Consider the following 15133-nt stretch of genomic DNA (forward strand, 5'->3'; position numbering starts at 1 on the left):
GTGCACTTCCTCCCTGGGCCTCAGGTGTACCAGCTGTAGAAGGAGAAGACTGGAGAGAGCATCTATTACCTTGCCACTCAGGGTGTGATCAGTGGTGGGCTTTGAAACCGAGGGCAGTCATCAGTTAGATTCCCTTAGACTATAAGGTGCTTAATAAATAATATCCTTTAAACTGTCTTCACTGACCAAGCTTACTTTCTTTTGCAAATTGCATACCCTCCAAACTTCATGTAACTTGGACTATATCAAAACTCCTTTAACAGCCCCTTATAGAAAACACCTCTGAGAGTAATGTTTGCTTAAGTTGTTTTTAAGGAACATGGAGCTAGTCTTACCCAGTTCAAACCAGTTGAGACCACCAACCATTCAGCTGGGCCTGCACAAGTGTCTCATGGGTGACTTTTTGACGTCAGAGGGCCAAAAACTCCACCCTCAGATCATGCTACTGCCACCATTTTCTAAGCATGTGTCCCATGAAGAAGCATGTAACTCAGATATGCTTGTGCAGATCACTGATTACCTCACCTTTTTCCTGACTCCAATCACCTTCCCCTGGACCTTCGACCACCCTATACTCTCCACCCACAAATATCCCAAGCCTCTTGCCTTTGAGGAGGCAGAACCTGAGACCTATTCTCCTGTCCCCTCGCTTGGCTGCCTTGTGAATAAACCCTTTCTCTGCTGTAAACCTCAGCGTCTCAGCGCTGGTCGGGAAAACAAAACTAGTTCAGTAACAGCTTCGCCAGGAGCTGGTGAGCCATGTAGAAGCTCAGGTCCTGCTCCAGACCTACAGACTCAGAATCTTCCTTTTAAACCCTTGTACACATGCACATTAACGTTTAAGAAGCACAGTCTAAGGCTTCCCTGGTGGTGCAGTGGTTGGGAGTCCACCTGCCGACGCAGGGGACGCGGGTTCGTGCCCCGGTCCGGGAAGATCTCACATGCAGTGGAGCAGCTGGGCCCGTGAGCCATGGCCGCTGAGCCTGCGCGTCCGGAGCCTGTGCTCCGCAATGGGAGAGGCCACGGCAGGGAGAGGCCCGCATACCACAAAAATAAATAAATAAATAAATAAATAATAAGCACAGTCTAAAGCTTCTTCCAGCTCTCAGTTGAGTCACCTCCAGATCACCTGATGTGAGTGCCCTCTACTGGCTTTAGGAAACATTTTCTTTAGGAAACACTTCTGTTCCATTTCCCTCTGCTGGTTCTTTAAGGTTTCCAAATGGGACTTGAAGCTCCTAAATAGGACCATAAGGACTACTAGAGCATATGTATGGGGCTTGAGTCTCCTCTGCAGTTTTGGGAAGCCGATCAATGTCTACTGCCTGAGCAGAGGGGCCCATGCCCTCTCTAGCTCAGATGGCTCTCTGATTCCCAATTACCGAGTAGTCTACCTTCCTAATGTCTCACCCTTGCCACTTCTGCTTTAGTAAAAAGCAGGGAGCAGAGGAAGAGCACCTGAGTGGGCCAGGTGATGGTGGGTCCCTGGCTTAATCACTAGCTAACTCTGAGACCTTCAGAAAATGACTTGCTTGTTCGCCCAGTTTCTTCTGAGGCCAGTTGCCTAGTAAGGCATGGAAATGAGAAGAGGAGGACCTCTCAGGACTCTTATGAAAGGTCAGAGATGATAACATATGTGAAAGCTCTTTGAAACCCTGAAACATTTCACAAACGTGAAGGTGTATGTGTCCCTGAAGCAACTAGTGTAACCAGCTGCTCTGGTGCAGACCTGGCCAACCCCAGCCCCGCCTCAGCCTGACACCGACCAGGGTTCTTAGCCTTCCCCAACCGATAGAAGTTGACTAGCGGCAAGGCAAGAAACTCAGGCAAGGCTTTACTGGGGACCCTGCTGCAGCAGAGGGGAGCGAGAACAAACAACAGTTTCCCTTGATTGCTCACTCCCTGAGGGGGTCGAGCTTATTCCTTACATGGGGTGATGGTAGGGGTGTGTCCAGGGGTCAAGCTGGAGGCGTGGCTTAGGTGGTTTGCCCACCCCTTAGGTGGTGTTGGGTGCAGGGGGCATGCTCGGTACCCTGCTTTTGCTCCCCACACCCAGTTTTTGCTCTGGGCTCTTCAAAATTGGCAGTTGGGTTTTTTTGGTCTCTTTGTATCTTTTGTCCAGAATTTGCCCCAAATTATCACGCAGTTATTTTTAGTTCCATACAGTTTCTTTGTATTTTGTTGCTTGAGGAGAGGTGTGTCCAGGTGCAAGCACTGCAGAACTGCAGCACAGCAGCAAAGGACCCCAGGTCCCAGCCTGTCTCTAGCCCAGCTCTGCTGTTGTGTGGTCTAATGCTCTAAATTCTCATTATTTGTCTAGATCAGGGATTCTCAACCTTGGCACTGGTGTTTGGGCCCCTTAGTTCTTTGTTGTCAAGGGCCGTCCTGTGCATTGAAGAACGTTGAGCAGCATCCATGACCTTGACCCACTAGATGCCAGCAGCATCTCCCCCAAACACAGTCATGACAATCAGAAATGCCTCCAGACACTGCCAAATGTCCCAGGGTGGCGGTGGGAAACGTCACCCCCGATGGATAACTCCTCTAGGTTCAGTTTCCTCAGTCTTTCTAGTCAATGCAAAATATTGTGCAGGGGTTTCTATATTTAAGTTTCTGGGCTACCCAAAAGGAAAGATACAGACACTGTTTCCATTCCCAGAGCACTAGAAGAGAGGAGGCAGGCAGGGCAGGTGGGAGGAAGGACAAATATAAGGGAATAGTGGCAAACAAGAGACCATCTAGTCAAGCAAGGGTTTAATCGTCTAGTGTTTTGTAGCACTTTTATAATTTAGAGATCACTTGCCTCAGTTCCCAATGACAGGTTGGGCGGCATTCTCGTTACTGACTGAGGAAACCAATGCGCAGAGAAGTTGTCATTTGCTTACCATGCCTGGTCCATGAGGGCTGTAAGTGTAGAGACAGTATACATTAAATGAGACATGACTTCACTGAGGGATGAGCCTTGAGCTGGATCGTGGAAGGTGGAAATGTTTGGAAACAGGAGGTGGGGAGTGGGATGCTCCAACGTCATTGATTTTCAACTTCCACACACGATGGATAATATTCACCATAAAGACATATCCAAGAGGCATGCCAGATTTGGATGTAATCCCCACCTCCTATCTTTCCCCTAAGGCAAAGAAAGCACTTCAATAATTTGTAATTATCAGAATTCTTACCAACCACTCAGGGTGTGTGTATTTGCACACATGCTTAATTACTCAGGTATGTGTGTGCACACACAGATTTAATCCCTCGGGGTATGTGTGTGCCTGTACACACACACGTGTTTTGGGGGATGCTGTGGAATAGGTAAGAAAAAGCAGGTTATTCTCAAATTCCCCCCCTCTAGTTCCACCTGTTATCTCCTGCTCGAGGGAGCACAGCAGAATATGTGAAGTAGTTAGTCATCCTCAACCTTGTGACAACTCACACCTGATCATACCTTGCTGGGGTGTCACAACATCCAGGCTGAATCTCCTGTTCTATGAGGAGCAGATAGTAGAATCCATGCAGAGGCGGTGGCTGAAACTACTTCTATGTGCACAACTCTAGGGGGAACCAACGGTTCACGTCCTATTTTATGAAAACAGGGATCCCTGAAGTTATTCGACACAGCAGCAAAGGTTATAGGAACTGCTGCAGACAATGTCTATTAGGGCATGGGTCCACATCCCAGGCCTTAAAGGCAGTTGGAGGCATTAACATTTAATAGCACACTGGTTACAAGGGTGGGCTCTTCAGTCAGGCGAACTAAGCTTGAGTCCCACTTCTGCTTCTATGTGCCCTTAAACAATTTAACATCTCAATCTTTCAGCTTCCTCATCTCTAAAATGAGTGGTAGTGAGAACTGACTGAAAACGTGTATTGAAGTGTAGAGGGCTTAATATAGCACCTGACTCATGGCAAAAACAAACACCTATAGTTATAATGATAAATTAACATTCCGACTGTATAAAGTCAGTTTTGTGCTTTTAATTACCTTTCCAAATAAGGAACACATTGAACTGTGCCTAAAAGGCCAACAATACCTTTTTTTTACTTAAGTATAATTGACACACAATGTTAGTTTCAGGTGTACATCAGTGAGTCCATGTCTTTGTACATTATGAAATGGTCATCACAATAAGTCTAGTTACCATGTCACCATACAAAGCTAATTCAATATTACTATCTTCCCCATGGTTAACCTTACAACTATTCCACTCAGTTTCAAACGATGGTGCATCTCGCACTTTGACAACTGTTGTTTATGGGCAAGCACTGTGCTGGGTTCTGTATTTTACTTCGTTTGATCGGCAAAGGCCTCAGGCTCCAGGCAGTGTGACAGACAGCCTGAATTGCAAAGCTCTGATTTAGATGCCCCGTTTCCTGGCAGAATTGGTGAATCATTTCTGCTCTGAACCTTCGTTTCATTCACCTCTGAAATCCAGAGGCTAAGGGAATATGAAAAATGAGAAGCTGGCAGGTGCAGCTTGTGATGGGAAGGAGTTAGTTAGCACTTTTAAGTGCAGTGGAAAGGCAACTTGCACTCTGCAGTTTGAAGCAAGGCCGTTTATGTGATCAGAAATATGTTTTAAAATGGTCTCTTGGCTTCTCTCAGGAGAGCATTCCGTAAGAAGGCTGTGTAAAGCTCTCAGTACTGAAAATACTCCTAAATCTTGTATCCCTAGCCCATACCTACTCTCTAAGCCACTGTTCATCGGTCACATCCTCTTGGTGTCAAAAAGGCATATCTGACTCAACGTGAGCAAAGCAGATTCTGACTACTCACACAGCCCCCGTATCAGAAACTAGTGCCACTGACTACCCACTGGCTCAAATGAAAAGTTTATGTGCCATCCTTGTGTCTCCCTTTCCTTCACTACCCACATACAATCCATCACCAACTGCTGCTGGCTCTCCAAATGAGGAGGGTCTCCATTACTTCCACTCTAGTGCAAGCCACACCATCCTCTGCTCTGGACCTCCACAGACCTGCTAACTGGACTTCTGACTCCCAATCCATTGGCCACAAGTGACCTTTAAAAATCCAAGTCTAATTATGTCCCTCTTAATGCAAAGTGTAAAATTCTTCATCATCTTCCCTTTGCTTTTTGCTGTAAATTTCTTTCCCTACGAGGTCCTGCCTGATGGGCTCCTCTCTCTCCTCCATTTACCCTTTACTCACCAAGCCCAGTCACACTGATATTTCTTTTCCTAAAACACATTCAGCTCCTTCCAGTCTTGGGGCCTTTGTTTTGCTGCGCCCTCTGCTGGGAATACCTGCCCCCCCCCAGCTCTTAGCACAGTGGCAACTTCTCATTATGTGGTTCAAAGAAAAGATTTCTGTGGCTGACATGGCCTGCCCCTTCTACTTTCTTCAATGCACTTATCATAATAATCTAATATTTTGTTTACTTGATGTAGCAGGTAGAATCTAAGGTGGAGCCCATGATCCCCAACTGTGGTATGCATTCCCTTGTGTGATCCCTCCTCTTCGTGTGAGTGGGACCCGACTGCTTCTAACCCACAGAATGTGGTGAGAGTGATGGGATGTGTGTGATTATGCATACATGATTACGCGTTATAAGAATGTGATGTCCATCCTGCTAAGAGACGTTCTCCCTGGGTGGTTTTGAAGAAGCAAGCTGTCAGGCTGTGAGCTGCCATATGACAGGGAATGAGGGCCTCAGCCCCAAAGCCTACAAAGAAATGGATGTTGGCAATGACCATGCGAACTCGGACGTGGATCCTTCCGCAGGCGAGCCTCAAAGGAGAAGCAACGTGGCAGCGCTGCTGTTGTAGTCTTGCAAAGGACTCAGCTAAGCCAGGCCTGTACTCCCAACACACCGAAAATGTAGGATGACAAAAGTGCTCTTTGTAAACCGTTATGCAACAATAGATAACAAATACACTTGTTAGCTGACTCCTGCATTAGAAAGTAAACTTCAGGAGGCCAGGGCCCTCTTCATTCTTCTTTTCTGAAGCCTCAGAACCCAGCAGGGTATTAGCTTAGACAGCTAATAGCAGACACTTGCAGGTCAGAAAGAAACATTCAGTAAATAGTAACTGTTAATATTAACACCTCCATGTATTGGCAGGAAAAGGCAGTTCTTGTTCTCTAATAGAGCTGAAGGCCCCTTTAGTGACAGGTGTGGCTGACTGTCATGGGATACAGAAAAGTCTGAGTACCAAATGAAGGCCTTTATGCCCTCCTGAATCAAAGAGCAAGTATTTGCTTCTGTCTGCCTGGCATACACTCCCTTTCCTTGCGATACTCCTTTGGGATCGGATTGTCCTCCCATCTCTACATACGCTAGCACTCCCACCTATGCAGAACCAGTGGGGCTGGCCCACCCCCTCCCCTGGTTCCAGAATGCACACATGTCCCAGCCCTGACCTGTCAGCATATTCCATCCACCCTGGCCACGGTGTTTGGTTTGGGGTTGCTCACATGACCCAAGTCTGTCTAATCGGAGCCAAAAATCTAAATATACTACTGGAAAAGAACAGCTTCCTTGTCCAATAGGGAGTGCTAACTATAAGGCTGATGTAAAATTAGAGCTGCTGGGACCTCCACATGGGGAGGGCCTGCCTAAAACTCAGCTCACACTGAGAAAAGCAGCGCTGAGAGATGAAGGGAGAGAGATGCCTAGTGACACCACTTGAGCCCCTGGATCCAGCAGCGCCTAAAGTCCTACCTTTCGGCTTTTTAGTTCAGTGAAACGAATCCGTCCCCCTCTGCCCCCACTTTTTAAATCCATTTTGAGTTGAGTGTCTATCACTAGCAACTAAAAAAGCTTTATTACCCAGGATCTGCCATGAAATTGACACAGAAGGAAAAAATGGGTTTGATGTCTAGAAAGGGGGTATTTTGAAATAGAGTGAAGAAAAAAAGCTCATCTAAATAAATATTTTTAAATAAAATACCACAGGGAATAAACCACTGAAGTAGATATCCCATAGGATTTAAAAAATTTTTGTAGTCCTTTATCATTTTCATGGGACTTTTTGAAGAAATGCTTTAACAAGACAAGTCCTTAAAACAATAAAAAAGTATCAAGTGCAAATATTTTAAAGAGTAACATGACTTAACAATACTCAACAGTGGAAACCATACCTTTAGACTTAGAAAAAAATGCTCTTGGCCGTAAGGTTAAGTTTGGACTCTATTTTCTAACTTTGTCTGAGAGGCTATTATTCCTAAATGTTGTTTGTCTTTCTGATAAAAGGCTAATAAGGCAGAAGAGCTTGTTTTGTTTTAGATTCTTCCCCCCACCTCTTTTTTCAAATGAGTGAAGAAATAAGCAGCTCTCATTTAAAAAAAAAAAAAAAGGAAGAAAGAAAAAGGAAAAACAATCTGTGGCTGTCCCGAATTGGGGCCTCGGATACAAGATCTGAGCCTTTGAGGTCAAGTCACCGGCCTGTAGAGGCTCAGAACCCTGCCAAGTTCAGGTGTGCATCTCTGGGGAGGAGGGGTGAGAGGCGCGAGGAGCCGCCACGCCATCGAGATTCTCTGCTGATTCTCTGTGTGAGGGCCGGTCAGCTGACGGAACTGACCAAGAGCAACAAGATCCCCAAAACTGTCCATTGCAGGACCCTACAAATAAGTGAAAAAGCTAGAGGACACCTCCAGGAAAAGCTTGACTACCCAGTCCCTTCTGAGTCATAATCCCAAGGGGCAAGGATGATCCAACAGCTTCCCAGAGGTGCTTGAAAAAAAGCTTTGGTTCCGTTCAGCTGGTCATTCCTGGTAGAGCCCCTCTAAGTGTGTAGACTTCATGGCCAGCTAACAGTCGCCACTGGAGTTGTGTTGTGTCCATAGTCTGTTTGGCAACAAGAGGAAATGATCAGCTCTAAGGCCTCTTTAAAGAGCAATGCTGAGAGTATACATGGCGGAATGAATGTCGTTTTTTGTTGGTTCAGTTTTGGTTGCTTCTTGCAACCACACCAGATTTTGGGCAACACTGACTTTACAGATGAGGAAACTGGGGGCCCGAGAGGTCAAAATACCTGAATTAGGGGCAGGGGTTATGATCCTTTTCCCCATTCTAATTTGGACACTGCATTTTCTCCAAACTATTGTTTGTGTCCTCATGACAATCCAGTGAGAGAGGCAGAGCATGGAGTAGCCCTATTTTACCAATGGAAGAAAACTGAGAACAGAGATGTTGAACAGCTTGTTCAAGATCACACAGGTAAAAAATGGCATAGCTGGGATTCAAATTCTAATTAATTCTAATCAACTGACCATTTCTTTACATCTTTAACAGAAGGGAGATGGGGCAGGGAGAGAAATAGGTCTGCCTTTTTTCAGCCCAGTGATGGTAGGTTTCAGAGGTAAGTGAGAGAGGAGGTAGCACTATTGATATTAACTTAACTGGCTCTATGGATTCTCTTTGAATGTCAAGTAGCCTTGCTAATAACACTTATACCCCAAGCGGGGGAGCTATGGCACACACCAGAGCTTGGCTGACCAACACACATTCCCAAGGCCCTTCTCCTTGTGGGTGTATACTCCATTTCCCAGCCTCCCTTCCAGCTTCCGGTGGCTATCTGCCGAAATTCCAGCCAATGAGGTTGGTTGGGATAAGAAAGGGGGTAGGTTCTGGGAAAGATTTCATTTACTTGACAAAAAAGGTCAGACTCAATTGGTGAGTGAGGACTCATTTTTTTTTCCTCTCTTCATCCTGCCTTGAACGAAGTTGGTGTAGCCAGCAGCAGCTTTCTTGTGGCCATGAGGTGACAAGCCAGTGGGGTAAGGATGGCAACACAGAAAGGCAGAAGGTGCCTGGTACCTTGATGACACTAGAGAGGCTGTGCCAGGACTGGGCTATCTCCAGCTTGTTGTTATGCAATAAAAATAAATCCCTATTTGTTTAAGCTAGTATCTACTTAGGTTTTTCATTACTTGCCACCAAAGCATTCCTACCTGATAATTAAAAAAAAAAAAAAAAGAGAAGGAAACCTTACCTCTTTTTAAGCAGAGATGTGAAGAGCCTAGGCACCTCCTATCTTGGGAGACTGAGTATGACGTGACCAGGGTTAGGGTGTTACTTGTGAAAATCTCCCCAAAGAGTAAAGATTAAATTATTGCACTGACATGTATTTACCTGGGAGAAAACCAGTAGTTGACGAGGCTGGAGACTACCATGTAGGACACTATGATTGTCCCTGACATGATGAGTGACACGAAGCCCAAGCCACAGAGGACACAAAGCAGTGAGAGGCTGCCCACAGAGATGACCAGTCCTAGAAGAAAGCATGTCAAAGAATCATTCATCTAAAACAGACTGAAAACACCAGACCCTGCACCACTGTGTTTAAAACAACAGTTAACTCAGATGTTTTAAGTGAGGAGGTTTTCCACAAAAATCCAGACTTCTGGTATCGCTTAAAAAGGAGGCAATCTCAACACCCAAGTGAGCATCACTGCACGGCAACAACTGCTGGCCTTCCAGTTTCTTCCAGGCCCCACTGTTCCCAACTGTATTATTCTTGGACCGCTTTGCTCACTTTTGTTACCTGTCTTGCCCATGGCAAGAATCTGAATTTGAAACTCCCTCATTCTCAAGGTCAGGGATGGGCTCCTAATGGAATCCTCTGGAAGGAGTTAGCCAAGACAGTAATGGGGGTGGTAAATCATGACCAGTGTTTCAAACTGCCTACCAAATACTATAACTTACACTTACCTACGACCTATGGAAATAAAGGCTATGCAGGCTAAATAAAGTCAAATCTAAACATAACTTTTGATTACATCCTTTACAACCCAGCCTGGCAACTATCACACGGTAACCATAGGTCTGAATGGTCATTTTACCCACCATTAAATAAGTTTTTAATGGGAATATTAATGAATTACCATCTAATAAGTGCAGAGAAAATACATTTTTATAACATGGGGTCTATGGGAGAAAAATAATAAAAGGTACCATGGAAAGAGGATGGATTTTCATAGTTGACATGCCTGAGTTTGATCCTAGTTAAGTCACTTATGGTGAGACTTTGGGCCGCCTGGAGCTTTAGTTTAACTCATCTGTAAAAAGAATATAATAATAACTACCTCTAAGTGTTGACATGACAATTAAATGACTATCATATATGTGACTCACTGGGGCAGTTGTTGTCTGCCCAGCACACTTTCTCTTGCCTTCCTCATAACAAAATCCCTCTTTCCAAAGCGGAACTAATAACATGGCAAATGTTGCATGGCAGACATCCTTTCCCTTGCCTCACGGGTTGTCAAATAGCCCACCCAGTACTCCACAGTGATAGTTTCAGGGATGCACTCTGGAAAGGAAGGAAAGTAGAGAATGTAAACAGACGTGCTGCCTTTTCATAAAGATTTACAAAATCTTAGATCAGTATTTTTCAAAGGATGGCTAACAACCACCTGTATCAGAATCAGATGCATTAGGGAATCTTGTTGAAAATTTGCATCTCTGGACCCCACTCCAGACCTACTAAATGACAATCTCTGGATGATACATGAAAGTCCACATGTTCAAAAAGCAGGTAAGATTTATGCAGACTCAAGTTGCAGGACCACCACTCTCAAGTGGAACAGCTTATCACATGCTGTGCCTCCTGCCTAGAAGGCCCTTCCTTGTCTACTCTGGGACAAAGTTGTTATACATCTTTAAAGTGCTCTCTCCTGTAAAGCTTGGTATGATACCACAAAAGGGTAGTGGCTCTCTTATTTCTTTCTAAATTTACCTTTGTTTTGATATTGATTCATCTTTCGCCCATCTATCCATCAATATTTACTGAACAACCACTCTGCCATACTGTATTTGGCTCATCCACCTACCGTGCCTGTCTTCTTCTTCAAGTGTAAACTGCCTTGTCCACAATCCCTTTGGTAGGGAAGCAACCCTGGGTGCTCTTAGCTCTGGGAAGCCATAGAATGAGCCAGAGGTGATCACCTGAGCAGATGGCAACCACCTCTTTGTGGACTGTGATCTGAGTTGAAAAGGCAAACTGAGCCAATCAGATTTTACTTTCGTAGTAATTTTAACTTAGCAACTCAGGGAGAAGCTGACAATTGGCAGTGGGACTTCAGGAGGAAAGGTGGAGAAGGGGGAACCTCAGTACATAGCAAGCACCTGGCATGCAACAGGTGCTCCGTAACTATCTGTGGAGTGAATTTTAATGTTCTGTTTAATGACAATAGTTAGCATTCATGGAGAAGCTACTCTGTGCCAAGGACTGTGCTAAGTACTTTATGCAACTGTACGTTTCAATGCTCACAACCCTCTGAGATAGTATTATTATATCCCTATTTTACATATGAGGAATTTGAGGCTCAGAGAGGGTAAATAATGTGTCCAAAATCACACTGGGGGAGGTGGGATTCTAATAGACTCCAGAGCCCATGTTTTAACTACTCTGACAACCTGCCGTGGTCGATGTGGTTTTGACAAGAACAGGAACCTTTGACAAGAGTGGCAGATGCCCAATAAATACTGTCATCCCAAGTGAGTCATTTTCCAAGGCGGAGAGTAACTGAGTAGGATACCTTCTAGTAATATGACTCCCAAAAACGCAGCCAGGGAGGTAAGCACCACGAGGAGCAGGAAGCAGCCAACAGGAACGGCTGACACAGAAGCAAACACCAGCAAGGTGAGGGTCAGAAAAGGATGCCTGTCCAGGTACTGGCCCACTGGAGACTTCATGAAGGCAACCACCTGTGGGCAAAGGAGACGAGCAGGACTGAATGCCATGTCTGAACCCCAGATTGATGAATTCACCCGAACTATAGGAAGTATAAGCCAAGGTTATAAAGTTGGGAGGCCCATAGGTAAGAAGTCAACAATTATAATCCTCCCAAGACATGAGTTGCCCCAGCAACAACTTAAGGCAGCTGTGGACAGGGGGCAAGTTTGAGGGCCCCACCCAACCTCAAGTCTTGTGAAATGAGGAAAGACCCAGGCATGGCTCTACTGCTTCACACACACCCTCTCAGAAGGCATCCTCAGCATATGTGTGCTCTGATGTGATATATGTACAATTGGCTGCTTACTTCACAGTTGAGGCCACTGAGGCACAGAGAAGTCCTAGCTACTTGGCATCACCTGGGAGCTTGTTAGAAATGCAATATCTTGGGCCCTGACCCAGACCTGCCAAATCAGCTTCTGTTTTTTAATGAGATCACCAGGTGATTTGTACACACATTAAAGTTTGAGAAACAGTGGGACGAAATGACTCACCTAGAGTCACACGGCTTCCAAGTGGCAAAATCTAGGCATTCAAAGCTAAATCTTTCCACTTCAGATGTCTGCAGTGGCTGCCCCTTCATTAGGAGAAAATGTTTTTATGTCATCAACCTGGATACCACAGTCAGGCCACAGCCTGATGACTACTGCAAGCTTATGCTGTGTTAATAAGTAAGTTATCTTCCTCCACCAGGCAAAAGGGTTCTGGAGCTGGCTCAGTGGGGGGTTGGGGGGGGCTGCTTTAATACAGAGCTGGCCCTAGGCATCCTCACAAGGATGGGCTTCCCCCTCTTCTTAGGGTCCACGCCATCTCTCTCCTCAGTGCTGGCATGCTAGTTCCCGTTCCCTTGAAAGCTCCTATCATTCCAGAACTTTTCCCCATCAAAACTGGTCCTTCCTGTGTCTCATTCCTTAGGGCCATGTAGGCCAGCAGGTGAACTGAAGACGTAATTTAAGCTTCAGTGATGGCGGGTGCCACTAACCAAAACACACGTTCTCCTAGAAAGAGTTCTTCACCCAAGTGATTCAAATGGAGGAAACTGTGGGCAAGCTGGAAGGCAGGAGGATTTTGGAGCTCAAGTTGATGGTGACAAAGCACAGGACTCACTGTGCTTAACTAGAAAAGGCTGTTCCACAAAGCCACCGTTCTCAGTCCTGGGGCTTCAGCATTGACAAACTTCACTTCCCGGCCCGAAATGGTGTAACACCTACTGGCTACACTGCCTCCAGCTACTCCTTTCTGACAAAAGCTATCTAAGACTTGGCTGTTCAGCTTCTCTCGCCAGAGGTGACTGTGCCAGCAATCACCTCTGAGCTGGAAATACCCAGCTTGGATACTCTAGGATCAGAACCCAGTGAGATCTTCCTGTTAGGGCGGCTGAAGGTGAGAGAGAGGCAGAGGGGCCCCGGGAGTGGGGCTGGATGGTCCTTCGAGCTGTCTCAGGTCTTGATTGCTTTCCAGCTCTAGTCCACGTGTATCCTTAGTAAACCTCCAGGGGTCACCTGACAGACCGAACTGCTCTGTCTGATCCTTAAAATCAAGAGACCCAGTAACCACAGTGGCGGGGGAGCAGATGAGGCTGGAACACCAGAATGCCAGGCTTATGACTTTATACCCAGACTGTCCAGCACAGAAGCCACATGTGGCCACTGAGCACTTGAAATGTGGCTAGCATGACCGATGAGTTGGATTTTTAATCTAATTTAAATTTAAAAACTGATGTTTGATTCAGTCATTGAAAAAATTTTAATTACATTTCAAATAAGGTGGGTATGTTTCAAATAAGTTTTTCAATTATCAATTTTATGAAATCTAAATAGAGACCAAGTATTTCCAATGGAAAATCAGCATGTGAATTGAGATGTGCACTGAGTGTATTAAAAAAAAAATGTAAAATATCTCATCAATGATTTTTCAATATTGATTACATGTTGAAATTATATTGTTTTGGATATATTGGGCTATATAAAATATATTATTAAAATTAATTTTACGTTTCTTTTTATGTTTTTTTTTTTCTTTTGCGGTACGTGGGCCTCTCACTGTTGTGGCCTCTCCCGTTGCAGAGCACAGGCTCCGGACACGCAGGCTCAGCGGCCATGGCTCACGGGCCCAGCCGCTCCGCGGCATGTGGGATCCTCCCGGACCGGAGCACAAACCCGCGTCCCCTGCATTGGCAGGCGGACTCTCAACCACTGTGCCACCAGGGAAACCCTTATGTTTTTTAATATGGCTACTAGAAAACTTAAAACTATGTATGTGGTTCACATAATATTTCTGTTGAAAAGCGCTCACTCAAATTTTACCTAGAAAAAAAAAACAAGAAGCGAACTATTGGCATTTGAGCAGGACTGTGATGCAATCAAAGGAATAATTTTAAAAAGATGAACCTGGTGGTCCTGTGCAAGAGGCAATGAGGAAGATTTGCAGGGAAGCCAGCAAGAGATAATGACGGCCAAAACTAGGCTGATGGCAGGGAGGGACAAGGAGGAGGAGGAGATGCAGTATGAAAGTGGAACGACAAAAGAAAATTCAACAGGACCAGGAGACAGTGTGGCATAGGGATCCAAGAGGGGAAAAGCAGGAAGGGACTACTTGTAGTCCTTAAGAAATCTAATTTTTTCTTAGCCTCTTCTAAATCTGGGCCCTACAAGGAAAAAATAGAAAGTTATTCAGATATGCAGAGAGACCAATTTAAGATGCAGACAATTAAGCCCAGCAATTGTCTTCCCCTAGGGAGGATGGCCCTGCTCGGACCAGTCTGTCTCAGAAGAGGAAGATATGATTCAGTTATGCCTAATGATAAGAGAGAACATTCATTAAACACTCAAGTGCCAAGCACTATTTTAAGAGCTTTCAATAAACCTCCTTATTTTTTTCAAGGCAAAATTTAACATTATTTAAATCCGGGAATTAGACTATAGCAATTAACTTTTCATGCTCCCAGGCAACAGAGGGTGACACAATGGAAGGATGGAAAGTGGGAGAGCTTATTATGCAGCAACATCTTCCATCGCCCTCCTGGAAGCAGACACAGGTTATCCAACCTAGATTTTACAGGCATGGTGCGGTGCTAAATAACCCAGGAATGCCAGGCTGGGACGGACTGGCACCATTATGTTCCACACTCTGTGCTAAGGCCTTCTCAAACGACATCTGAGATCATCCTCACAACAAAGCTATGAGCCTGGCATCGCTTATTTTAGAGAAGATGAGATGGAGAGTCAAGGAGCCCAAGCAACTTGCCCAAGGTCAAACACAGGTGATTTATTTTAAAATGCACACATGAGTATGGGAGGTTCCAAAATAGGGACAACATGGCCAGTGTTTAAGGACATGAAGGCTCCATCTGGAACTATTCAGAAGAGAGGCCAATTCCCCGGTGTTAGAATGCAGAAGATAATCAGTATCCACCGTCTTTGCTACCAGAGGG

General features: G+C 45.2%; 1 protein-coding gene across 11 annotated transcripts in view; it reads right to left on the reverse strand.

Moving 5' to 3' along the window:
• Positions 1-15133, reverse strand: part of LDAF1 (lipid droplet assembly factor 1) — a 60443-nt gene that overhangs the window by 39939 nt on the left and 5371 nt on the right. For 3 of the 11 annotated variants that reach the window (XM_027126690.1, XM_027126691.1, XM_027126689.1), the window contains exons 3-4: positions 11504-11672; positions 9096-9234 (exon numbers count right to left, since the gene is read on the reverse strand). In XM_027126690.1, coding sequence (XP_026982491.1) covers positions 9096-9234; positions 11504-11672 — 308 coding nt within the window. The other 8 variants (XR_003437090.1, XR_003437089.1, XR_003437091.1 and 5 more) reach the window with 7 other exon arrangements.

The sequence above is a fragment of the Aethalodelphis obliquidens genome, unplaced genomic scaffold (assembly GCF_003676395.1).
Source record: "Aethalodelphis obliquidens isolate GAN/ISIS:26980383/991018 unplaced genomic scaffold, ASM367639v1 scaffold30, whole genome shotgun sequence".
Classification (NCBI taxonomy): Eukaryota; Metazoa; Chordata; class Mammalia; order Artiodactyla; family Delphinidae; genus Aethalodelphis; species Aethalodelphis obliquidens.